At 48.6% G+C, this 24,904-nt stretch overlaps 1 protein-coding gene across 1 annotated transcript in view; it reads left to right on the top strand.

Annotated features, from left to right (window-relative positions):
* The window catches only part of RIMS4 (regulating synaptic membrane exocytosis 4), a 55,103-nt gene that overhangs the window by 11,349 nt on the left and 18,850 nt on the right, over positions 1–24,904 (top strand). Inside the window, exon 2 of the mRNA XM_068701056.1 lies at positions 20,847–20,988. Coding sequence (XP_068557157.1) covers positions 20,847–20,988 — 142 coding nt within the window. The remainder of the gene's footprint in view (positions 1–20,846; positions 20,989–24,904) is intronic.

Raw genomic sequence — 24,904 nt, 5'->3', positions numbered from 1 at the left:
TCATTGACCTGATGGTTTGTCTTCCTGAAATGCATGAGGTGTGGATGATCAAACCAGCACCACGTGAGTGTGCGGCAGGCCCGTCTCTCACATGGTGCTGTCACGTAAAGGGGTCAGGATATCACGTATGATAAAAGCCAGGCTTTTGGCTTCCCCATCTGGTCTAAAGGACTTCACTTGAAGGGAATGCGAGGATAGATGGAAGACTGGAGAAAGCTCCGGTTGAAAATACGGGAAGAGCTTGACTTTTGATCACGTCTGTTCCTCAGGACCCTCCTCTGGACTGTTTCACAACAGCAATTCTCAGCTCTCCCATTTGGCAGAGGGTTTCCTCTGCTTGAGCAATGCCAGAGACTTGAGCTATCTTTCTATAAACTTGTTTTTCATCTGTTTCCACTGAAATCCTAACTTCTGGCTAGCATCACAAGTAAATCTGTTCTTGTGACCTGCCTGCTCTGTGTCTGGAGAAACACTTACTGCTCTGGGACAACAGTTCTTGTTTTGTTTTGTTTTAAATCCTAAACTCAGTTTTGCCAAGACCCAGCCCAAGCCAGGTGCCCCTAACATGGCATCATGTTGGTCCTATTTCACTGTTTCCTATTTTTGACTCCATGCTGCCCAGTTTACCTACTAGAGAGGCCCATGAAACATTGTATGGGTGGTTGAGGTGAAATTTGGCTTGCAGCTGTAGGAGTCATACCAGGCTAATTATCCGCAGTCCGTTTTTGTTGGGGTACTTGACACCGTTTTCACAGTCTGTTCGCTGCAACCATCTGCTTGTAGGACAGACTGACTGTGGAAAATCAGGAAGTCTTCTTTCGGGCCACAATTGTGCTTAATTTCCTGACATCTCTAAAACTGTTTATTTCCCTCAGCACCTGCCGTGGCGTCCAAAGGCTGGGCTTCCAGAGATGAGCTGTACAGGATATGAACCGCACACGAAGTGTTCGGGAGGCAGGCGGTGCAGGGGGAAGTGAATCCTGGCGGGGTGACATCGTGATGGGCTGAAAACGTTTAATTGATCAAAATGCTCAGGAATGATTTCCCAGGCTTCTGTCTGTCCTGTTACCAATGTTTTTGTGTACGGGCTGACTGATACAAAAGTGTTCTGCAGGTGTCAGTAATGTTGATTCGAGCAGTATTTTGCCTCAGTAAATGGCTTGAAAGCTGGATTTTGCCTGCTCTAATGCTAAATATCTATGATAGCAAAGATTCTCATCCTTTTATTTCAGTTTGTAAGGAAAAAAAGAAAGCTTAACATCTTGATATGAGTGCGTCTTGCTAGGCATTGTGAAGGATTCATTGACCTGTTCTCATAAGCTCTTACAGTTCTCAGATTCGAGATGAAATTGCAGTCAAAAGCAAACATTTTAAAACTTGCTGATCTAAGTGGTCTAATAGTTGATGTGTTTTTTCCCTTAATTTTCCTGTGCTTGTCTCTTCAGAACTGCAGGTGTTCAGTCCACTAAGGCTGCAGCGCACAAAGAGGAAAAGAGCTGAAAAACTAGGACAGAGTTGGATTATATTTAACAATGTTCTATTTCAACTTGACAACCAGCTATCGAACACCTACAAGTTTGCGACTGTGATTCACTCGGAAGCTGCCATAACTGATGTCACGTTGTATTAATAGCTACAGAATCGTAACTGCATTTAGCAGCGAGTTTCATTAACAGCCTCTACAAACACACTGACAATCGTTTGAAAACCTGAAAATATTAGGTGTGTATAAAAATGGATTCTGCCATAAAGGAACCTCCCGATACTGCCAAATGTGTTTACTGCAAGTTCTTGCAGGTGTTATGCATAATAATTCCTCTTTAGCACTTTCAGTAGGTCTTACTGATGGCAAAAAAAAAAATGTTGGAGGACTGATCCACGCATCTAAATTAATTCCAAGCTGCTGATCTAGTCAGGTTACACACGACTATGCTTGGCGCTTGCGGCCACAGCAGTTTTCTTGGCAAGTGGAAGCTGTCCAACAGCCTCCTGAACGGGGCAGGCCGTTGTTTCGGGAGGCAGTCGCTAAGCCTGCAGGGGCTGTAGTTAAACACTTGGGTTTCAGCTGGAAGTGTTGTTCTGAAAGCTGCGTCTCAACAATTCCCTGCGAGCTGAACGGAGCTGCCTGAGTTCAGCTCCCTGTGGAGCTCTGCACGTTTTCCCCGGGTGGGCTGCTAGCCACCTCCGAGATTTTCCGGGGGAGGTGGGAGTGCTGAGCGTTTCCTCCCAGCTTTTTTTTGGAGATGCTGAGTCAGTAGCTAGCGCTGGTGGCGTGTAACCGATCCTCACCAGCCTTCGTTAGCTGTCCCGGGCTGAACGAAGCCGTTACTCTGCGGCCCTTCCACTCTCCGTATGCACTGTGTTAGCGTTTGCATCACTGGCAGGAAAGGTCAAGACTGGCTCCAGAAGCGAAATGAAAACTGAGAGTCCAGAGGGCGCGTGGATGTCGAGTTACGCGCCCAGACTCCTGCTGGGACCTGCAGCCTCTCCTCCCGAAATGTCTCTGGGAGTAATCTGTGGAGCCGTACATACATTTTGGGTAGGCTTTCTAAACTCTGGGTACCTCTGAAAAGCAGTTCGCTGCTCCTCACGGCAACCATCTCCTTCCCTTAGTTCCTTCTGTCTCTTACATACTTCGCCTGGCCTCTTCTCTTCCTTCTCGCTATGAATAATTCAGTCGGGTTTAAATTTTAAGGCGACGCCTGTCTCATCCGTCTACCACCCGTATTTGACACCTGTCACTTGGATGCATCCTGGCTTTTGCTGACCTCCGACTTCCAGGCTGGCCTCCCCTGCCCTCTTTGAGAGGCTGCGAGTCTCCCGAGACCAGCAGGGGTGGCTGCCTCGGGACACGCCGAAATGGCAAACAACAGCCCCTTGAAAAGCAAGGGAACAGCATTATTTATTTTAAAAAGATGGAATCCATGGGCAATTTTTCTCCTTGTACCTCGCAGGGTTAGAAACATCATCTTCAAGCACACCACCAAATGGCCCCTCTCCCTTCCTCCCATAGAGTCCTCAGTAGCTGTCCAGACAATTAAGCATATTTTGTGATTTTCCCATGACGTGGCTTTGTTTTAAACGTTGCAGTGGCAAATCTTCATTGGACACAACCCAGCAAGCGATCGCACCACCTCGGGCTCAACGTGTCTGTGCTGAAGCAGCCTATGACAGCGAAGGAGTGTAATTAGCAAGATGCACAGAACGAGATTGAAAAAAGATGTGAAAATAAGCAGAAGGATTTGAAAAGGATTAGGAGAGTAAATGACAAACCAGTAGTTAAATGGTGCATGATTAATGACTGTAGAAGTAAAAGGTTGACTAAATATTGTGACTCTGTAATGGCTGCCCCAAAGTAATAGAAAATACTTAGTTCAGAAGGCTCCAGAAGTGGATTTGTATCGACGTGTGCTGACTCTGGGGTTAGATGTGGCTTAGGTCTTAGACATTCGCTTAGGTCGAGGTGAGCACCTCGGGGCCCTTTCCTGGTTGAGTTGATGACCTGAAATCCATCTCCCACCTCTAATATTGCAGATCACCACCAGTCAGGTGCCTACTGAAGTCCTGCGGTGGTTTATTCCCGCTGTGAGCCTTGGCACAGGTGGTCGTATCAAAACTGCCTGGAGTCATGGAGTCAACCGGTGGCTTTTTGTGGGATTAAAGGAAGTCCATCGGTACTGGAACATGTTGCTGTGTGCTGCAGAGCTTTGTGTGGGCAAACAGAGCCTGGGGGAGGTGCAGCTTCCACAGTGGTTAGAGGAGCACCTAGGAGTCACTTGGGATGACTGCAGGGAACCTGGAGTACCTCGCTCTAACTCTGTCCTCATGCTGCCTTTGTCACTTCTGAACGTACCTCCTGATCTGGGGCTGGATTTTGTCTTTTTTTTGTGTCGTCATTTCTTAATTTTCAAGGAGGCACCAAACTCCTGTGTATATTTAGCAAATACACCGTTGAGAACTGAGCAAAATATGGGTGTTTATTGATGTAGCACCTGTCTCTCTCACCTCTCTACTGTTTTAGGGTCCTTGCTGACGTTGTCTTTCCCTTCAAACTGTTTTCTTTAAGACACAGAAGAACAGATCTGAGAATGGCTGGAGGCCCCAAGCTGTATCGTTAGGTTTTAAAGGTCAAGATCTGTATCGAACCTCTAAAAGCCAACAGAAGTTCAGAGTGCCAACCCATAATATCGAGATGCCGACCAGAGGTTTGTAGCTGACCTAATTTTTCCATTAGGAACATTAAAGCAGAGCTGCAAGGTAGGGAAACTTTGAAAGCAACTGAGAGGGCTGAGCACACGGCTTTGGCTATCGTGAAGAAAATTTGCTGAGCATATTCTTTAACCTTTGTTTTTTGGTGCATATGCTGCTTAGAAGGGAGGAAGCTATGTAGGGCATCTGCTCTCTGTTCCTCACTGGGAAGATGTTCAACATTGGAGGAAACCGTTTCTATGGTTTTCTTCTTTTTTTAAGCAAAATCTCATTACTGTCAAGAGTAACATTTTTCCTTGTACTGCTTTCTTATGACAACAGCGTTGGCCATAACTCGTGAAATATAATTACAAGTTTCGGAGGTCTTTTTGCACGCGGGCAACCAGCACAAACCTTCCTGAAGGGGATGAGATTTTAGGGAGATGGTCTTGTTGACTCTAGCAAGGAATCCCACAAGTCTTCTGGAGGCTGTAGACACCTTCCCCCAAGTCAGAGGCTTGGGGTGTGCGGCGTTAATAGCCTGTAAGGCTGTAAATAATTAACTCTCAACAAAATGTCTGCAGTGACTGTCATCCTGTTGGTAAAGTTGGCGTTAAAGGTGTATATTAAGAATCTCTTACTCTTCAAAGATAAAACCATCTATATAAAATGAGTCAATATGAAACGTGTGCTGTCCCTGTGGGATGAGGGACTGTATGAGAGATGGATTTCTATTACCCATTTGCTTTATAATTGGGATCCTTGAATAAGGTTCTGTGTTTGTTAAACACGAAGGAGTGTGTGTGTGTGAATTTAATTTAATGCAACTGCTGTTTTATTTGTAGTGCTTTCAATAGGAACATCTTTCCACTGTAATGTAACGGGCTGTGCAGGATGTGTTTGGCTCTGGCAGGTAGGGTTTAGGAGAGTTCAGTTCTCTCCTGGGTGCGTTGCAGTGGGAGTTACTGGGAACAGCCAGCTGAGAAAGGAGAAGAATAGATCCCCAGGCCCATCCTGCATGTAAGAAATCCCAGAGGACTCTTACGCAGCGCCAGTCATATAAATTGAGTTCAGATGGAGAAGAGAGCTGTAAATAGGTTACTGTCAGCCACCCATCATCCGCCTCTTGGCTTCAGAGAAGTGAAGGTGGGAAACAGCCGTATGAAAGAACTCAGTGATTGCAAAGAGAAATTGCTTCTTAGATGAAATTGATGTCATCACTTGCCATGTTTTAACGAAGAGATAAGATGCAGCGTTTCCTCTTCCAGATTTTCAGCGGACTGGCAGCCTGAGCATATCAGTAAAGCTGTCCCAAGGAAAATCAGACTCCGTGTTCAGCAGCTTCCATCTTTTGCAGTTTAGTCTTTAAGCATTAAATTGCTTTGAGCTCAATAATTTATCTCCCTCCAACTGCCTTATTGTCACTTTGATTTATTAATGCATTGGCTTGGGCAGCCGTCCTAATGCTGTATCACAGCAAAGCAAAACCAAGGGCTGTGCTGAGCACAGATTGCAAATGTGAGCACGTTTTGTGTGACCCTTCCTCTGTAGCTGGTCCCGGAGGGACGATGTGGTTGGTTGAATGGGCATGCAAAAACTGGAGCTCCTCAGCTCTAACCTCGTTTTGGCACTCGCTGTCTCTCTCTTCCAACGCTCACCCTCTTCTTACCTTCTCTTGTTGTAGAAGAAGTTGAGCTCATGCTCTCCTTCTTTCTTTTTCCTTCCCAGGAGCAGGTTGCGATGCTTAATTAGATAATGTTTGCAGAGCGGTGAACAAAAACTGCCAAGGGTTACTGTCCTCGCTGGTATTATTAGAGCTGGAGAAAGGCTGCCAGAAGGTATTGATTACTTGGTAAAAATAAGCCCTTCAAACTTCGTTGGTCTTTATTCATTACTGCTTTTTATCTTTGCTTCCTGCAAACATTTCAGAGGGTGGATTTGTTTGCCAAAAGATCAAAACAAAGCGTTGATAAATCCCGGTGCCAATTTGTAGCCTCCTGTGTGGGTGACATCAGAGGAGTTTTTGCAGTGCTCTGGAAAGTCTTTCTAGGATTTACATCCACTGGGATCCTGGAACTGCTTCGTGACCAAAGCGTCCAAGTAGCCAGGTAGGGGCAGGAAACGGAGTATCAGAAATAAGGAGAGAACTTCTCTGGGGTTTGTGAAATGCTATTATTTGTAGAGGCTTGTATATAGTCTACAAAGTTCATGTTGGTTTGTTTAGTGGAGGTTGCTGGTGGGTTGGGGGCAAGCTGAGAGTTGTGATGTACAGGGGGTGCTGCTGGGGGCATTGGGGCTGGCTGCTGGGAAGGGCTCGCTGCCTCCTGTGTTTTCCAGTTCATCTCACAGCGATGCTGTACAGCTTCTCGTGTACCTCAGTGTGAAAAACAAAATGTCACACTTTGAATTCATTAGGCAGCTGTGCAAAGGACTGGGGACCGTTGGAAGGGAAAGCTGCTTTACATAGCAGTAAAACGCAGTGGAGAAAGTCACATATCTCTAGTAGAAAAAATGCAAAAGTCAAATTTTGCATAACTTTCAGAGGGCCGAGTCGTGCTTTGTAAGATGAAATTTCTGAGAAGGGTTTTACAACAGAAGGACACTGAGAAGGAATGTGACTCGCAGGGTGCCAGGAGGATGCACCGCAGTCTCCTATGGATCCAGAGAGCTGGAATTGTGATTGGCTTCAAAATCAAATGCCTGATAGCCTACTCTGATTGAAGCGGGTGCTCGGAGCAGACGTGAAATCCAGTGCCTTTCTCCAGAGTAGGCCAAGGGCAAGGCATGGACCTCCAACCATCTGCACATGTATGACCTGGTAACTGCTGCAGCAGGGAGACAGAAACCTGGGTTTGGGGGAGCCTGCGAGGTGCTGCTGTGTGTGTGTCTGACTCGCAGGTGGGTTCTTTGGTTATCACAGCTCCCCTTCGTGTTCGTTTTCTGCCATTATTCCCAGCACTGAGCTCCTGCGAATTAGCGTTTGGGTAACTGGGGAGGTTGTAAGCAAATACTGATGACTGCATGCAGTGAGGGACCTCCAACAAGCTGAGACCCGACCTGTCACAGAGCACAGGGCACATCTGGTCAGAGCCATCCATTAGCAGGTCCTGTGCTGGCCTGGCACGCCAGCCTGCTTGCTGGCAGCCCCTTCTGGGCCTGCTGGCCATCATTACTCTGCAGCAGTCTTGACCAAACGCCGGCTTCGTTCCTTTTAAGACTCATTGCAATTCATGAACAGAAATGACAAGAACCGTCAGCAGCTGCTGTAAACTCATCCCCCAGTGCTGGTTGCTCAGATTTCTTCTAGAATTAACGAAGATGTGAGCAAGCTTTCCAGCTGCCTGCTGTGTGAAGGATGGGTGAAACAGGGATGTTTTTTTTTTTTTTTTCCATTTTGTTAAATCAAGTGACAGAAGGAATGTGCAGCTGGGTAGGTACAGTACCAGTACGAGGCTAAAGGGAGGGGTGGTGCTGCTGCTAGGAACTGGCAGAGAGGTTTCTTTTGTTATTGAGATGTGCCATAACCCATCAGTATCTTACAGACAGCGGAAGAGCCATGGGACACCGGACAGCGAAGACATGAAGTATGTTTTTAACGTTGTCTCAGTGGAGCTGTTTGCATGTAGTTGCCTGTTTGAGGAAACCCCTGAGCATAGGATTACATAGGTAATCCTGGTGCTGCTCGGGAAGTCCTCGTGCGGGTGTTGCAGCATCCCAGTGGTCCAGGCACACTCAGCAATGCCGAGGGGTGAGCTGGTGCTCTGCGGGGGAAAAGGTTCCTGGTGGGCTGGGCACAGATGGTGACTGGTAACCAGTGATAGGACCAGAGGGAATGGCCTCAAGTTGTGCCAGGGGAGGTTCAGGCTGGAAATGAGGAGACATTTCTGCTCAGAAAGAGCAGTCAGGCACTGGGACGGGTTGCCCAGGGAGGTGGTGGAGTCACCGTCCCTGGGGGTGTTCAAGGGGCTGGACGTGGTGCTTGGGGACATGGCTCAGTGGGTGACATTGGTAGCAGGGCAGTGGTTGGACCAGATGATCCTGGAGGTCTCTTCCAACCTTAATGATCCTGTGATTCAGGGCACAGGCCCAGCCTCCACCCACAGCCCAATATATTCCGCTGCTCCTGATTTTTATCCCCCCCCCACTGGTTTAGTACCGTTGCTTTTCAGTCCCTCATTAATGCCCAGCAGTGTCAGGATGCCCCATGGCGAGGAGATGGCACTCGGCAGCGAGCAGAGTCCGCTGCCCCTCTCTCGTCCCGATGCCCTAAATCCTTGGGAGGAGAGGTTTTGGGCCGTGGGTTGCCACAGGGCTGTGGTGGGGCAGCCTTTAATTTTAGCACGTTATGCTGGTTTAATGACAGTAATAGAAAGTCAATTTATAGGCAAGAACAAATTGCCTTTTTATGTGGGGAGGAGGATAATTCCTCCCCTGTGTTACATTATTAAATTTGTAATCTTCATTTCTAATGCTTTTCAAAAGAGAATATTAACAGAATCTACAATACAGATTTTAAATTTATGAGCTGCATTTTTTTCCCCAAATTCGTCAGATTGTATAATTTATCTTTAAAGGTGAACTTCAGCAAGGTTTTTTTTTTTTAACTTAATGAATTAAAATCCCTTACTCGCTACCTATCTCTGGACAAGCTTAAAGGCTCCAAAGATACTTAAATTTTAAATAGAAATAATGGAGATCTATTTCCATCTTTGCTGAGTGGTGAGTTCTGAGTTCAGGCTTATTCCCTAGCGATAAAAGACACCAGCAGAAAAAAATGACACATTTTCGTATGCCGTTTGCGAGGGAGAAGGCTGTGGTGATGCTCTTTTTTGTTGCCAGGGAAACCGAGAGCTGAACCGGTGGTAGGAGAGGGAGGAGAGGAGAGAAGAGGACGATGCTGCTCTGCTCCGAGCTCGCTCCAAAATTCTCACTTGTGGTCAGGGACTGCATGGGCTGGGACCTGGCGTCTCTCTCCAAAACCCATTTTCTGCTGCTCCTGAGGTTCAGTTTCATGATAGCTGAGATAAGTGGGCAGTTGCAGCTCCGTCCTGGCACGCAGGCAGATGGATGCGGTCACCAGCGTGGTCCCTGCATGGGGTGCTCTGAAGACAGCTTGGGGGGAAAAGGGGTTGTGTGGCCAGGTACCAACCTCAAGAAATCCCAAGGCCTTTTTACCTCAGCCCAGCCTGCGCTTAAGCATGAGAATGTGTGTACAGGTGAAATGCAGGTCTAAAAGCAAGCGGCTTGTGGCATGGACACAAGGGTAACGTGCGGTGTCCTCTGCTGACCTCTGGGGCCTTGCTGTGCGTGGCCAGGAGCTGCCTGGTGACAAAGTTCCCACCAAAGGTTTTTTCTTTACGTTAAAACATTCCCTCCCACCAAACAGAGATGCACATTGCTGTGTATTGCCTGATCTTGCAGGGCGGGCAGTGTTGCCTGCAGAGCTGGCACTGTGGACGCGGTCATCTCTGCTCATTTCTGCTCCCCAGGACAAGGGAGAGAAACCAGCAAGGCGCTCTAAAGCATTGTGTTCATCCCTGCTCCTTCTACAAAATGCATTTAGAAAGGTTTGGCACAAATCATGGGCTTTTGGTGAACTTGCTGCCATGTGTGTGTCACTGGGTAATTCAAACCAAACGAGGCTTTCATTATTTTATACCCAGCGCTCCTGCTGTGCACGCAGGAGTCAGGTGCAGGAGGCGGTTACGTGCCTGCCCTGTCTGTGGGAGAGCGCGTCGCTTGGATGGAGAGTCCTGCACCTCTGCAGGGGCTGGGCTGTGCAACATTTTGCTTGGCTGGTTCCCTATTGTTGTTTGGCTGGGAGCCTGCTAATGACATTTCAGCGTCCCACTTTTTAGCGGTGGATGGCGTTTTTCAGTGCTTGATGCGTTGCCGTGGCACCAGCTGAAGATGCCGTCGAGGCGGTGTGATTGACAGGGCTGTTCCCGGAGTGACGTGACGCGGTGTTTTGACCACTTTGCTTTGGAATTAACCATGACCCGCTTATGTTGTAGCTTAAAATGCGACGGCTGGCCCTGTCCTGCCTCCAGGCGCAGGAAGCCTGACCCTCTCTTCCAGCAGCCAGAAATGGTGGCCACGAAGGGCAGGGTGCTCTGCGCGCACCCCACCTGAGCAGACCCCGGCGCTGGAGCTGTGTCAGGGTGATCCGTGCTCCTGAAAGGTGGCCGAGTGGGACAACCCGTGTGAGCAGCGTGCCTCCCTCTGCAAGAGCAAGTTTGCTGCAGGTATTCCGTGAAAGCACCTTTGCAGAAGCCTGCCCCAGGTGGTTGGATCGCCCGGTGAAACTCAGGCGAGGAGCCGAGTGCCCGGGATTGTTGGGCTCTGCTGGAAGCCAGGCCATCCTCTCCCTCTCTCTGCCTCTACAGTGGATCGAATAACTGCCTCCAAATGGACGCAAGTTATTAAGCAGCGTGTATAATTAAAGTCAGCTCCTTGTGAATTTGATCATTCATTTCCTTAAGGAAAATATGATGAAGTAATTACAACCCAAGCTAAACACAAATCAAATGCTATTCTAAGTGCGATTCTGCACCATGAGTCTAGTTTATGAATGACTCTGGGGCGCTGTGGCTTCGTGCCTGTTACAGAAACGTGGCTGCATTTTTAATTGTTTATAACAAATGAACAAAAGACTGCATGACTCATTTATTGTGTCAAGACCAATGCTCGCTCTTTGTGCTCACACACGTGGTTTTGACAAAGCGCCTTGCTCTTAAAAGAGCTTTGCAGGGACAGAAGAGAAGAGACAAATCTCATGAATAAGATCTCATATAAGAGTTTGTCAGCTTTTTCCCCTGAATTGTCTGAACGAAAACTAAACTTTACCTGCTTTAGCTGTGAATTTGAGAGGCAATTCAGTGCTGAAGCCAGATCCCAGTCCTCATGCTCTCCTCTCTCTTGATCGCTGCTTTAACTGCAGCACAGGCTTTCCATTTCAGCTGAATTTGGTGGGGAGCTAGGAGAGACGCACGCCCTACGAATGCTCTGAGAAGATGGCTGTGGTGGGGAGAAAGATCCGAATTACTGCCCCAGAAAGAAGGGTCTGATAAATAATCTCAGCTTGAAAGTAAAGCCCTGAGTGAAAACAAGGTGCTGGAACTGAGCATTATAAATCCCCCGTATTGCAAGGTGTGTTGGCTTCTCTGAGAAGCTTGGGTTGCTCCAGGGCGCTCACAACCTCAAAGACCTCATCCACATCAGGAGAGCACAGCTCAGGAGCAGGCTGTGCGAGGTGTTTTGCCTGTTGCCTTTTTGCAGTGAGGAGCAGGACGGTGGGCTCGTCCCAGAGGTGAGCTTAGTGAGCAGGCAGGCTCAGAAGGCTCAGGAAGGGTAGAAGAGCTTCTTGCAAAGCTTCCTGGTTTAGCAAAGCACAGGCAGGGCAGCTCTTTCATCTTCTGCCATCATTTTCGTACAGTGACGTTTTCGAGCTGCTTTATTTTTGAGAAGTCACCTCATTTTTGTGATCCTCTTCTAAACTGAGAGGTTTTCTGCAGCTCAGGCTCATTCATATTTCAGATCCCGGACTTAAACAATGTCCTCAGAGTTATTAATAGTTTAAGATGGATGGCAGAATGAGGACAGGGTGCTCTGCTTCAACTCCCTTGTAATTAACCAGAAATCCTGACCTGGCCTTTCTAACTGATGTTGCTCTGCTGGAGGACTTCCAAGGACACCTGTCGGCTCCACCTCTGGTCTTTCCTGGGAAATAACAACAGGAAGGCTCAGGGATGGCCCTGGCAAATGAACTTGCCTCTCACCTTTTGGCTTTTCATGTTTTCATGATGCCCAAATCTTCATAGCTTGCAAAGTTTGGGGTTTTGAGGTGAGAAGGTTGTGCTTGGAAGCACTGGTCATTGCTAGTGCTGTGCCTGACATTTCCCCCGGCCTAATGGGGAACAAATATTGCCATGCAGTGGTGAACGAGTTTGTGTTATTTATTGTTACTAATAGCCCGGGGCTGTGCCAAATGTACCTGCTGTGCTCTGAGCCAGCCAGCCCAACCTTCCTGGGCTGGGGGTGTATTTAGTGGGCAGCCCCTGGCACCTTCCAGCCGGGGCGGGCAGGTGCCGAGGAGGGGTGGGTAAACTCCAAGTGACCCTCAGGCCCCCAAAATCCACGAAGTGGCAAGATTGCCTCCCCTCTTTGCTCTGCAGTGTGTATATATGGCGCTCATTGCATTACAGCTCTCATAGCAAGGCTTTATTTTTGTTTAAACGAATCGCTCCTTGCTCAGACAGAAAAGAAGATGAAAAACGCCCGGGCTGTGCCCGGGGCGGTCGCAGCAGCGTCAGCAGTGCCGTGCCTGCCTGTCCCTAGAGAGCTGGGCAGCCAGCAGGGAGGGATTTGGGTTTGCTGGGAGGCTGGTGAAGAATTCTTCCAGCAGTGAACGTGCTGCCTGCAAGTGGACGCTTCGTTTAATTGCTCTTTCCTGCAAAGCATGGCAGATTGGGGTAGAGCAGGGGGCAGCGCGCTCCATTTTCTTACAGAAATCAAAATGCAGAACCAGCCATCAGGAGAAGCTGTTCAGGTTCTGCTCCTGCAAACGGGGAAAAAAAAAAAGACACATGGAAAGAATTCTGAGAAGTCTTGCAGCAAAGCAGTTCCCATGAAATACTCTGAGAGAAATGATCAATTTTTTATAGTGCTGTGGTGCTGTAACTTTTTTTCAGTGGGGAAAAGCTTATTCCCTTTTTTTTTTAATTATAGTCAAAAATCTCTTTAAAAGTCATTGGCAGTGCATTATATAGGTTTACCTTTGGGTTTCTTAGCTTGGTCTCTTTTGTAGGTAGGAAAATTTGAGATTTTTTTTCCCTTCGCTGACACGTGGTTTGTTGAAAGTTGCAGAATATTAGGATTGCAGAACACAAGAATTGCAGAACTCATTAGAAATTTCTAAATGAGACCGTTGGCCTTTTTTTTCTCTCATACAGCTGAATTATCAAAAAGGTCAAATAATGAAATGTAATATCATGGAAACTGTTTGTGTTTAACCTCAAAAGGAGCAGAAAAAATGCGACATTTTCCTAGTTTAAGGTAGGAAAGCAGTGATTCACTCGTGCTCCCCCAGCCCTGCGGTGGAGACGTGGGCATCGGCGGGGGGACAGCAAAACGCAGCCGGGGCAGCTCGGAGGAGCAAAGTCCTGCTGCTCCAGGAGTGGCTGAGGAGCTGGGATCTGGGCTGCGGGGTGGTTGGGAGCTGCAGGCAGGCCTGAAAACAGACGTGTGGTTTTTGGAGCTTCCCCTGCTCGGGCTGGGAGGGAGGTGAAGGCAAAGTGCTCCTCAAAGGGCTGGGGTGCGTGGAGGGAAGGACGGGCTGCGCAGGGGAGCGCTGGGTCTGCGCTAATTTTAGCATTTATAGGAAGGATGAGGAAGAAAGTTAGCTTTGGCCTACCTAAATTAAGCCCTGATGGGCTTTAAAAATAGGACTGTTGCTGTACACAGACTTGCAGACATCCCGTACCCCCTGAGCTCTGTAATGCTCCTGTATGGGGCAGGGGAAGCTCCCTCCTGGGCATCCCGGTGCGTGAGGAAAGGAAGCCTCTGGGGCTGCTGCCGGGTGCCTTCTGCCAGCTACCTAATAAAAACGACCCTCTGAGTGATCCTGGTCTCCTCCGTGGGTGCACTTAATCTGCACAGATTAAGAATGAACGTGTTAAAATATTTTTTCCACCCCACGGAAGGTTTTCTGTTTAATTTGGGAAGAAAGGGTGTGACTTTCTTAGTGGCTGAAACTAGGACAAGGGGAATGAAGCAAACAGCCTGATTAGTGCCCCTGTTTATCCCCAGCCATTTTCTGTCGTTTCTGGTGGATTATTCAGGCTGTGATGATAGCCTGGCATGTTCCGGAGCACGGCACAAGCTGCCTCTCTTTAGGTGCTCGTAATTCACACTCCATTACGATGTCGACTTTGGGAATACTTGGCAGGATGCTGGAGCTTGCCAGGCATGATGAGATTGAGTTAATCTTGTTAAACTGCATTCCGAAATGGACTTACATATTTTTCCTTAGCAATAGCATCCCCTTAGGAGAACAGCGTGACTCTCTCCAAGCACAGCTACCTCTGTAAACGGGCTGGTGGTGCCCAACGCCGCCGCTCGGCTCGGCGTGTGCCAGGCTGCCGCAGGTGCTGGCTGCTCGAGCACGGCTGTGGGAAGAGTCTCCTTTTTTTTTTCCTTTGTGATTCTGAACAATGCAGTTCTTTTATTAATGACAGAATTGTTTCATGGCACGCAAATCTTCGCACAGGTCTGTAGGGGTTCAGCGTCTGACCAAACAGGAAGAAATCTCGCATTTTTAAAGCCGTTAGGGTCAACAGTGCAGTGACCAAGTGGAAATGTGAGCGTGTTGGCTCTTTCTCGGTAGAGTATTGGAATATAAAAAGCGGGTACAGTGGGCAGTGCTTCAGCAGAACCCCATAGGGTGCTGAGCTGAGGTGTGGGGTGTGCCAGAGCCGGGCTGTTGGACTCGAGGATCCTTCCTCATCTCAGCAGGTGATGTTCTCCGGATGGGCGACCGATGCTTTCCTTGTCCATTTTCAGCCCCAAACTGACTCACACCTCCTCTTCTCTGGGGCAGACCTTCATGGAGGAGAAAGCCAGAATCGGCTTTTCGGCTTTGACCTCGGGAGTGAAGTCAGAGGCAGTGGAAAATGAACGGACTCGCAAGCCCTCCTTTGTGCAGGCAGGTTCAGCACCGTCTGCTGTGCAGCTCGGGGAACATCTCTGCAGGCTGCCGGCTCCTGTCCCACCCGTCCACGCGCCCTGGTGCCCCTGGACGGGTGCTGGCAGCAGGCACACGGCGCTATCTCATTCTTCTCCCTCATCTCTGCAGATCTCTGCTGCTCGTCCCTGCTTCTACACGCTCTACAACGTGCTCCAAGGAGCGCGTCGGCTCGGTCGGATGGGTTTTTCTCTGTTTCCCTGCTGGGGTTGTCAATTCTCCACGCTGTACCAGTGCTGCTTTGTACCTGGGCCTCGGTTTGGAGCCGGGCAGATAATTCAGTTGTGGAGGAACCCAGGTGTGCAGCCAGAGAGCTGAGCATGCCCGGGTCGATATCCCACAGCACGCAGGGATGCACATCGGTGCGCGCTGCCTGGCTGGTGTAAGAACACGACACAAATGCAGCCTCTTTGCTCAGGCTTGGACTTGTCTTTCCTGAAAAAGACAGACTTATTTTGGCCAGAGCTTTGCAATAAGAGCAAATGCAACTGGGAAGTAAGCATCCGAGTGATTTCTCTTGCTGATTTTCCCCCTTGTACTCCGAGTTTGGGAAGGAAAATGCTGCCCGGGCTGCTCTGCTGGACGCGTAGGGGGTACTGGGTGGCCTCGCTGGTGCTGCTGGCCATGTGCTCTGGGTACCAGCACGTTCTGGGCTTCAAGCAGCCGGTTAATTTAGCAGCAAGGCTGATCGAGTTGAAATGCAGTCAATCTGTGATCTAAGGGTTAAATCAATACCAATTAATTCCGAAGCGTGGGAGGGCCTGTACCGCATCCATCGTGCTTTTTGTGGCGGTAGCATTCAGCGAGCCGAGCAAACAGAGGGGAAAATTGAAAACAACCCGGGAAAGAGAAGGAAGATACCGAGCACTTGGGTGGTGGTGGGATGGAGCAGCAGGAGGTGCTGGAGGGTGACGTGAGGACAGCAGCGCGAGGGGCGCGCTGTGCCGCCAGCATCAGCACCGCAGCCCCCATCGCGGTGTCATCCTGCGCGATAACGCTAATTGCATAACCACGACCTTGTAACGAGCTGCTGCAGAACCCGCGGAGATTTTCCAGACTCGCTGTTCTCTGAGCACAGAGACCTGCCAGAAACAGAGCGAGCTTCAGCGAGCCAGGTGGCGGCTGATGGGGGAGAGCGGGAGAGACGGCGGCAGTTTCCCTGGGGAGAGGAGGAGGGTGCCACTGGTTTACTCTATTTATTTACTTCCCAGCCCTAAGATTAAGGCAGATACAGCTTTTGGGGCAGTCAGTTCAGCCATAGTATCCACATCATCCTCGTGAAGGGATGCCTCGCAGTGCAGCTGATGGATGACAATGTATTTAAGGCAGAGGATGCTCCGAGGGGTGCTGAGCTCTGTACCTGCGCGGTCACCTTACCCCTCCTCACCCACTGCTGGGTTCTCTGGAGGAAACTTCTGCTTTGTTGGGCTGATGCTGCTCCAAGGCAGAATTAAGGGAATCATGATAATGAGGTTTAATTACTACAGAACAAAATGGTGCGAATATAATTAATACCAGTCAAGAAGGATTTGGGGAAAGTGGGTCTTGTCAGACCTTTTTATGCCTGTTTTAGTGGAAGCAGGTATCTGGGTAAATGTGATGCGCATGTAAGGGTTTTGACCTAGAACAACATGACCCTAAAAAACGTGGTAGTGACAAATAGATTAAAAACTTGCTTCACTTCTCAAAAAGCACTCGGCAAGGAAAACTCTTAAGACAAGAGGCTGTTTCCAAGGTCTGGTGCCATTCAGTGTTTTCATTTGGTGTGGAGCAAACGTGGATTTAAATCTTACCAAATTCACAGGTGATGAGCACATTAGCAGGGTAGTAAATAGCACTGAGGGTGGGAGAGTTGGATAGAGCTGCATGGACTGTTTCCTAAGATGTCTTCGTAATTTTTTTTTTCTTACATTTTAAAGTTCTCCAAGGCCATACCAGCAGGGCATGCAGGGCTGCACAGCGTCAGTGAGGCGTGATGCTCTACCAGGAGCTTACTGGGGTTTCGGGAGGTGCAAGGAGCAGCATTGAGGATGGGAGTACAAGCTGAATTCTACCTTTGTACTTTATTTTTTGCAATAAAATGCAGTCTTCAATTCCGACGTGCTTGTTCTCAACAGGGTGTTTAAAACCCGGGAAGGTCATTAAAATGATTCAAGGGCAAGAAGAAAAAAAAATGCCAGAGCATGAGAAACAGAAAGAGCTCAGTCTGCTTAACTTGTCAGAAGAGATTGAGAGGTGACGACTACGCTGCAGAAGAGCCTTTCAGCGAGAGCACAAGGCAGCCCTCGTGGTGCAGAAGGACATTAAAAACCTGATGGCGAAAAGCTGGAGCCAGGCAAACTTCAGTCACTTCTTTAAATGTCAGGCAGTGAAATAAACTGCACAGGCAAATGGCAGATTCTCCATCTCTCTCTCTTCCAGGCCGGAGTGGGTACATTTTTAGAAGATATTCTTTAGCTAAATGTAAGTTGTTTGGCTGGTCCGAGCTGCTGTCGAGGCAGAAAGCCTGTTGAAGTGTCTGCTGCTCCCTTCTGGTCCTCGGCATCCACGAGGTGCTGGGTGCCCTCAGCTTGGGAATTGAGGCAAAACGTTTCTTCCCAAGGTCATTCTGAGCCTGGCTCTGCTCTTCAGCTGCGTGTTGTGCTGCAGGCTCCATCAGCTGCTTAACCTTCGTGGCTTACTGCTTGATTGGAGGAGGTGCAGGGAATAAATCCGGAGATGCTGCAGGAAACGTCAATACCACTCCAACTTGTTCCAGGTAGCACCAGCGATTGAGACAAAGGGGTTTGCCAGGCAGTGCTCACAGGGGGCTGATCATTTACATTCTTGATCTGGAAAGGAGTTAAAGGCTTCGGGTTATAAGAGAGGAGGTCCTGCCCCGGCACGATGCTCCACGTTGCCCAGAGGCTGCTAAGAGCAGACAATTGCTTGCAAAACGTTTTTGGTGTGCAGGCAGGCAGGCAATGCAGGTTTGTGCTGACTCTTTCCAGGTATGTTACTTCTGACCCTGGTCTTCTCTCCGGGCTGAGGGAGTTGAAGGAACGTAAATTTTTGTTACGTGCCAACCCCAGGTAGGGTTTCACTGAGGGGTTGAAGCAGCTCAGGACCCTGCATCCCATCTCTGGTGGCATCTGTGGTGCTCCTGCGGGTCTCGGGCGGCAGTGGTGTGGGAGCTTGCCTTTTTGGCAAGTCACGTTCCTCCCCTTCTGCTCAAGGGAAGCTTCTGGCAAAAAGGTGAAGGGGAACGAGGCTGGGGAAACCTTTCTGTGGAGTAACTGAGGATGGTTTGTTGGGTGCAGCCGTCCATGTGTGCTCCTACCCAGGAAAGGAGGGAGGGACGAAGGACTCGTCACTGCGGTCACAGCTCATCCTTTGCATCTGACCTGCTCCTGGCTGGTTTCCCAGAGTTTCCCCAGTACCATAATCCCCTTTTTTCCCTTTCCCTTTTAAGTAAGAACATCTACATGTCACAGAGGTGAATGTGATCAGGAATACTGGAGAACCACCCACTTGCAGAAGGCCTGGAAGAGCGAGTGAGGGGCATTTGGAATCGCCTGGCTCCCAGCGCAGGAGGCAGCCTGCCTGCCCTCCCTCCTCATCCCATTTCTCAGAGCAGGAGGCAATCTGCCTGCCCTCCCTCCTGGTCCCCGGTGCCCAGCAGCAGGTGGCTGTGCCCCAGCCTCCAGCTCCGGGTGATGCAAAGCCACGGGCACCTTGCCTAGCCCCCAGCCTCTGTCTTATTGCCAGATGTGGACATCTCATCAAGCCATGGAAGCCTGCACGTCTCCAGGCATGGCTAACTAGATTGGAGAAATAACCTAGAGGATTTTTTTTTTTTTTTTTTTTAAGCAGATGTTGTATAGCTGGGCTACTGGATGTTTTTCCTTTCTTTTCGATGTATTTGTCAATTTGTTGCTTTGGCTCTGGTTGCCCACCTGGGTTGTAGTAATAACGAACCTACAAGGTGCAGCAGAATGGGCGTGCTGAGAGTGCACGTGTGGAGGAGGGCTGGGAACTGGTGGATGAGGTGCCTGAAAGGCTGTCTGGGGAGGTCAGTGGGAGACAGAAGTGAAATGGCCCCATCAGGTCTGTCCGCAGGGCTGGGGGTGCTCTCTGCAAGGAGCCTAGAAACCCCGTCAGAGGCTCCGAGCAAACCGTACAAGGCTTGTAGAGGTGCAGCAAAGGCAACTACTCTGCAGTGGTTGGGGAAATAGGTAAGACCGCTTTTACTGGTGCCTTTACTAATATTCTTGCCCCAAGGTTGGATCTTGGAAGCACTTAAAAAATATCTGGTTTATGTTCGTGGGTCTTCCTGATTTATGCGACACGCTTCATACGTTGCTGCAGGCACACAACCAATCCCAGCTGTAGTTAAGGTTAACTCAGAAGATGTGTATCCCAGCTTTTAGCCCACGGGGACGCACGGATACGTGCTGCAGCAGGTGTGGGGACAGCTGCTGGTGCAGAGCCCGGGGGCCGATGTGGTTACGCGGTCGGAAACCTCGGGATACTGGAGGAAAAGGGACTTCTGGCTGAGCTTATGGGAGAAATTCTGTCTTTGCATTTCATTGCAATTAAAATTTGAGAAGTGGAATTGGAAGTATTCTGGTATCTTAGTGATTTGAAACGTGCCTGTTACGCTAAGCCCCAAAGAGAAGTATTTTTAAGGCAAGCGGCTCGCTACACAAAGAAGTGTTCTGCATAGTTTAGAGGTTCGTACGGTTACCTGCATATTTCTCTAAAGTAGGAGGGAAAGACTTATTTCCTTTAATATTTGGAGAGCTGGGTCATTTCTGCTGCTGGGCACTACTTGAAGACTGGCAGATTTCTGAGAGCCGTGCGGCTTTGCAGCACTGCGCTCTCCTCGGTGCCATCAGGGAGGCTGATGCCATGTAACAAGTAAATTAATAGAAATAATCCGGAGGTTTGGGGGGTTAGAGGTTTGTTGCCTGAATCCGGATTTAACAGATAGGCACCTTTAAAAGGGTTTAGACGTTGAGCTTTGTTCAGAAAACTTGCAGATGATGTGTTGCAGGATGAGCACTGTATGTGGGATGGAATTTGGAGCTTCCTCGCACCAGCTAAAGCAATTAATAGTAATGGTATTCATTACATGCTCATTACATAACGTGGCTTGTTCTGAGAAACAGACTGCTGGAGCAGGAGGATGGAAATAGCAACTGTTAATTTCGGAGGGCTGAGCCTCTCAAGGTTGCACCCAGGAGGGAAGAGAGCCTGCCTAATTCCCTTTGCTCTGCCCCAAGGGGTGTGCAAAGGGGAATAGGCCTCTCTGCGGGGTTTTCCACTGCTGGTGCCATTCCAGGTGCCAGCATCAGGGAATATTTTGGCTGTTCCCAGCTATTCCCCTGCTGGGACGGTTCCTGCCCTCGCAGCACTCCTGGTGCTGCCTGGCCTTATCCATCCCTGCTGGTCCTTCGGTGCTGACCACGGGCTGTGGCTCTCAGCTGCTCCGCACAACCAGAGGTGTCAATGTGGGATTTAAGGAGTGTTTCCAGGCTTTTTCAAGCTGCACACCTCAGTCTGCCCGTGGTTATTGTTGCTTGTCGTCACCAATTGGGTAGCGTTACGCACAGAGCCAGCTCGCGTGCCTGTGTGCAGCTGCGCTCGATGCATAATTAATTGGTACAAATGCCTGAAGTAGGTAGGGTGGTGTGTGTATCTGGAGGATCTGCTGGGCCCTGGCTTGCTGGATCTCTGGGTTAGCTCCAGAGCCGGCTGGGAGCTGTTGCTGAAGCAGGGCTGAGAAACAAAACCCAGCATGAGAGCAGAGTGCTGCCTGGCTGCCAGCTTGCCGGGCTGGGCTTCTGAAAGACCTTCCCTGCTTCTCCTTGACTCTGCTGCTGCCAAAGGCTGGCAGAGCAATAGCTGACTGCCTCTTCTCCCCTTTTGTTCCTAGATGGGGATGGTCGGAGACTCAAGGGAGCCATCCAGAGGAGCACAGAAACGGGGCTGGCTGTCGAAATGCCCAGCCGGACCGTCCGTCAAGCCAGCCACGAGTCCATCGAGGACAGCATGAACAGCTATGGGTCCGAGGGAAAGTAAGTCACCGAAAGCATCTGGGTAATCGCTTGTGGGATGCTCAGTTCTTCTTACACCTATTAATTTTCCTCCAGTGTGATAGACGATGTCTTTGTCAGACTCATCGCAGCTGCAGGTGTACTGCCCATTCAATTACAGCAGGTCTCTCTGCCTGCATAGCTGGCACATCCTTTAGCTGTTTATATACTTTTTTAGTGTCCTCATTATTCTGAGCTGAAGCAGATACCCATTACTTTTAACAGCTTTGCTTTTAGAAGAATAATTCAGGGTGAATAGCTGAGGCCCATTACAGGTAATAAATTAAAAGCCGGCAGTCTTTAATGTTGCACAATGGCTGTCTCCCCTGTTTCAAAAGAGCCTTTTGCTTTGGGAAACAAAAAATACATTAAAAAAAATGTGCAAAGGTGATAAAAATGATGCAAGTAGCGAAATAATTATTCTGGTATCAAAGTACATATTTAGAAACACTAGCTGAAAATACTTATTTAGAAACCGTAGTTAGAAGTTTTGTTAACGAACTTTCTTTTCTGTTTCATCTGAGTTAGTGTCCTAAAGAAATGTATTTTAGAACTGTTTTTTGACCCCAAGAAAGGTTATAACACCTCCTATTGCATGTAGGCCCTATAACTGAATGCAAAGCAGTGGATCCATTGTCCATAACTTCAAGGACTGACTTGTCTTCAATTCTCTTTTCTCTGTTTCCATTGTTTGAAGCTATAGATGGAGATTATCGTAATTTTAATAAGATGGCCATTCATGGGATCTCTGAAGAGGCTAAAAAAAATTAAAAACACAAGAAAACAAAACAGTATTTAAAAAGGGGCAGTCAATATATATATAATCAAATTCCATGCTTGTAGGTGTGAGACCGAAATGTTTGTGTACCTAAAATGAGTCCTGCTTATGTACCACACTCGGCTTCTCGCTGCGCACTCTCCCTAGCCCCGTGTGGTATTCCAAGAACACCGTGCTGCTAAAATTACAGGGTAGTCCAAAGGCTCCCTCAAATAATTAATGCAATTCTGGTGTTAAATAAGTAACGGGCTGTAAATTAAGAGCTACTTTCTTTAGCTTTGGAAGTAGGCTAATCCTGGAAAGGCATCATAGATCTGTGCTGAAGGTTGGAAATAGTAATGAGGCACAGGCTGCGATAGCAATCTTGTCACTCCGGAGCTGTGATGTACCTTATCTCTTCCGTGAGCCCTTGTCTCCGGGGAAATATTCCTTCTACACCACCACAGTCCTGTGGCTTGGAGTTCTGCCTCTGCTACGAGATTCGGAGGATTAGTGATTAAGTTCAGTCCCTTGGCAATGCAGGGCAAGAATCTGCTTTTGTGCAGAGCAGAATATTTTTCTTTTTATATTTACATAGCTTATCCTCCTGGGAAGGGGGTGTCATTCTCTGTGTCCTGTCCTTGCACACGCTGGCTGCTTGGATTGGTCTTTCCTGGAGAGGGAATATTTCTGCCAATAAAATATTGCACCCAGACGAGTGCTGTTTTACCCTGAGGACAAGCTGCGTGTAGCTACCAGTGCAACAAAGAAGTCAAAATCCTGCCTTGCAGTCCAGATGTCTTTATTAGAAGAAGCCTAATGGTTGGTATTCAAGCCTCAGACGTGGCCAGAACGTCCTCGCCAGCCCCTCTGCCAGGGATGGGACAGTTTCTGCTCCCACTTCTCTGGAGTGTGTGATAAGTGGTTCCTGGACTCTTTGTTCCTAGGTGGGATAATTGGGCTCTCTGGAGAGCCCGCGGGAATTGCAGTTATCTGCCTGAACCACCAGCGATAAGCAAACGGGGCCGAGACTACAAAGAGCAAAGAGGGCTCTATTCTCTTGAAACATGGTGGCAGGAGAGTTTCTCCGCTTTCTTTTCCCATTGCGAAGAAAGGAAGTATTGGGGGAATAGCCTCGAGGGGCAGAAATTTATTCAGCTAAATCAGATTTCTGTTGGTTTCTCTTGTTTGCTGTAGCTGTGTTCCCAAAGAGGCAAAATGAGGATTCGGATGACTCCATTAACTGTGGCAAGTTTATTTTCTTTTTAATGCTGGCTTTCTGACTGGTGCAGATAGTCCTCGGTCAGAGACATTTGTTGGCAGTGTCTGTCAAAAACCTGGTTCTCAGCAGCACGAGGTTACCCTACTTCTTCCTGCCCGTGCACCTCTTTGGTATGTGGACGTGGGAAGAAAATGGATTTAAAACATCATCTTCCCAAAGGGCTTGTTTCCAAAGTTTGGTATAGTTTCATAATCCTCTTCAGTTTAAGGGCTAAAAGGACAACTTCCAAAGGTGGCACACTGAAGCGATCAAACATTTATGTCAAATTTTTCTGCAGAAGGCCTTAAATACCTGCTCTCATACAAACATGCTCTTGAAAAGTGATGCTGATGGACTGCTGTCGTGTTTCCTGCAAGGAGCTGTCTACAGCTGCTCAGCTCAAGTGCAAAGAACCACAATCGAAGACTTTTATGGATTTCATGATTCTGAGCAGCTCCGCTTATAGTGTGAGCACCAGAGTGCCTGAAATCTGGATCATTTTATGGAAGGCTTATTATACAGAGATGTGCTTCTCCAATCCCCTAGGCCCTCCTTCAAGAAAATACTCATTTCAGGGTCTTACCCAAAGGCTGGAGTATACGGAAGATTAGCGGGTCTGAAAGATGACTCTCCCAGAATTTAAACTCCTACAACGTGTCAGTAAGAGCTGACAATGTCTCACACTGCCCCATTTCATTTTTTTCCCAGCCGTATTATGCAGCTTTTGTACTGCACGGTAGTTGTGCATCGGTATAGGAAATTAATGTAATAAAACTCACCGTGTGCCCTTATAGAAGAGAAAGGTGGTATTTATTTTAAACAAAACTGTGTTCAGCCATTCAGACTTGTAGGTTTCTCTCACCCCGCGTGCAGGTGCCAAGCCTCGTGCATCTGGGTGCTCTGCCAGCCTTGGTTGGGTGCTGCGGGGAGGAAGCACCAGGGACACCATCTGTCAAGCCCTCACTGCGTCTTCTAGGTTGTTCTGCACAACAAACTGGTTCTTGGACTGCTTTTTAAACACTTTCTAGGACTTGTTTCCTGTTACGGGCTGATCTTTCACCTCAGGGTCTGATTTTCTTCATCCCCCATAAATCCCACACAGAGGTGTTTCCATTCGTAATTCACCCAGCCCAACCTGGTTCTGGGTACAAATCCCTACAGCAGTATTTTCTTCTGGGAACATATGTGGCAGCCTGCCTGAGAGGACAGCTACCCAGTATAGCAGCTCTCAGGACAACACCAAGATTACCCAGCGATAACACTGAGCACAGAGGAGGAACTCCCAAATAAACCCTTGGGATGCAGCAGGGCTCCTGCTCCGTCCTGGCTCCCACAGCCTACCTCTTGTTTTGGCTGCGTTTTGATGCAGCTGCACGAAACCATGTGCGACATTCAGCAAGTGACAGAGTCTGGATTTAGGTGTGCCTTACTCCTGCCAAGCACTTTTCTTATTGAAAATGGAGCAAAAAGGCAAAAAGGGACCTGGAACAACAGCCTGCTAGCGGCCCCAGTCCCTAATGTGTGGCACTTGTTGGGTTTTTTGTTCTTGCTGGCTGCTGCTGCTGAGATGATGGTCACAGAGAGCTCAGGTGACGTTTACCTTAGAAAAGCCCAGCAGGTGATGACTAGCAAACACTTAGAGATGTGTTCGTGCAATTTCTGAGATGAGCCTGCCTGTCCGGCAAGGACCATCCAAAAGGCTCGTGCTGGAGCTGTTTGGTGAGTGCCTCTTCTTCAACATCCGCAGCCAAGGGACTTCCAGGCTCCTTTATGACAAATCACCTCTAGGGCTCTCCTTTTATCTGAGTCTTTTAAAAGAAAAAAAAAAAAAGTGTTGTTAATACAGCTCAGGCTGCAAGAAATCAAGGCCCAGAGGTCTC

This window comes from Anas acuta, chromosome 16, assembly GCF_963932015.1.
Source record: "Anas acuta chromosome 16, bAnaAcu1.1, whole genome shotgun sequence".
In the NCBI taxonomy this organism is placed as follows: domain Eukaryota; kingdom Metazoa; phylum Chordata; class Aves; order Anseriformes; family Anatidae; genus Anas; species Anas acuta.
The sequence above is the reverse complement of the archived record's forward strand: the minus strand, read 5'-3'. Positions and strand labels throughout refer to the sequence as shown.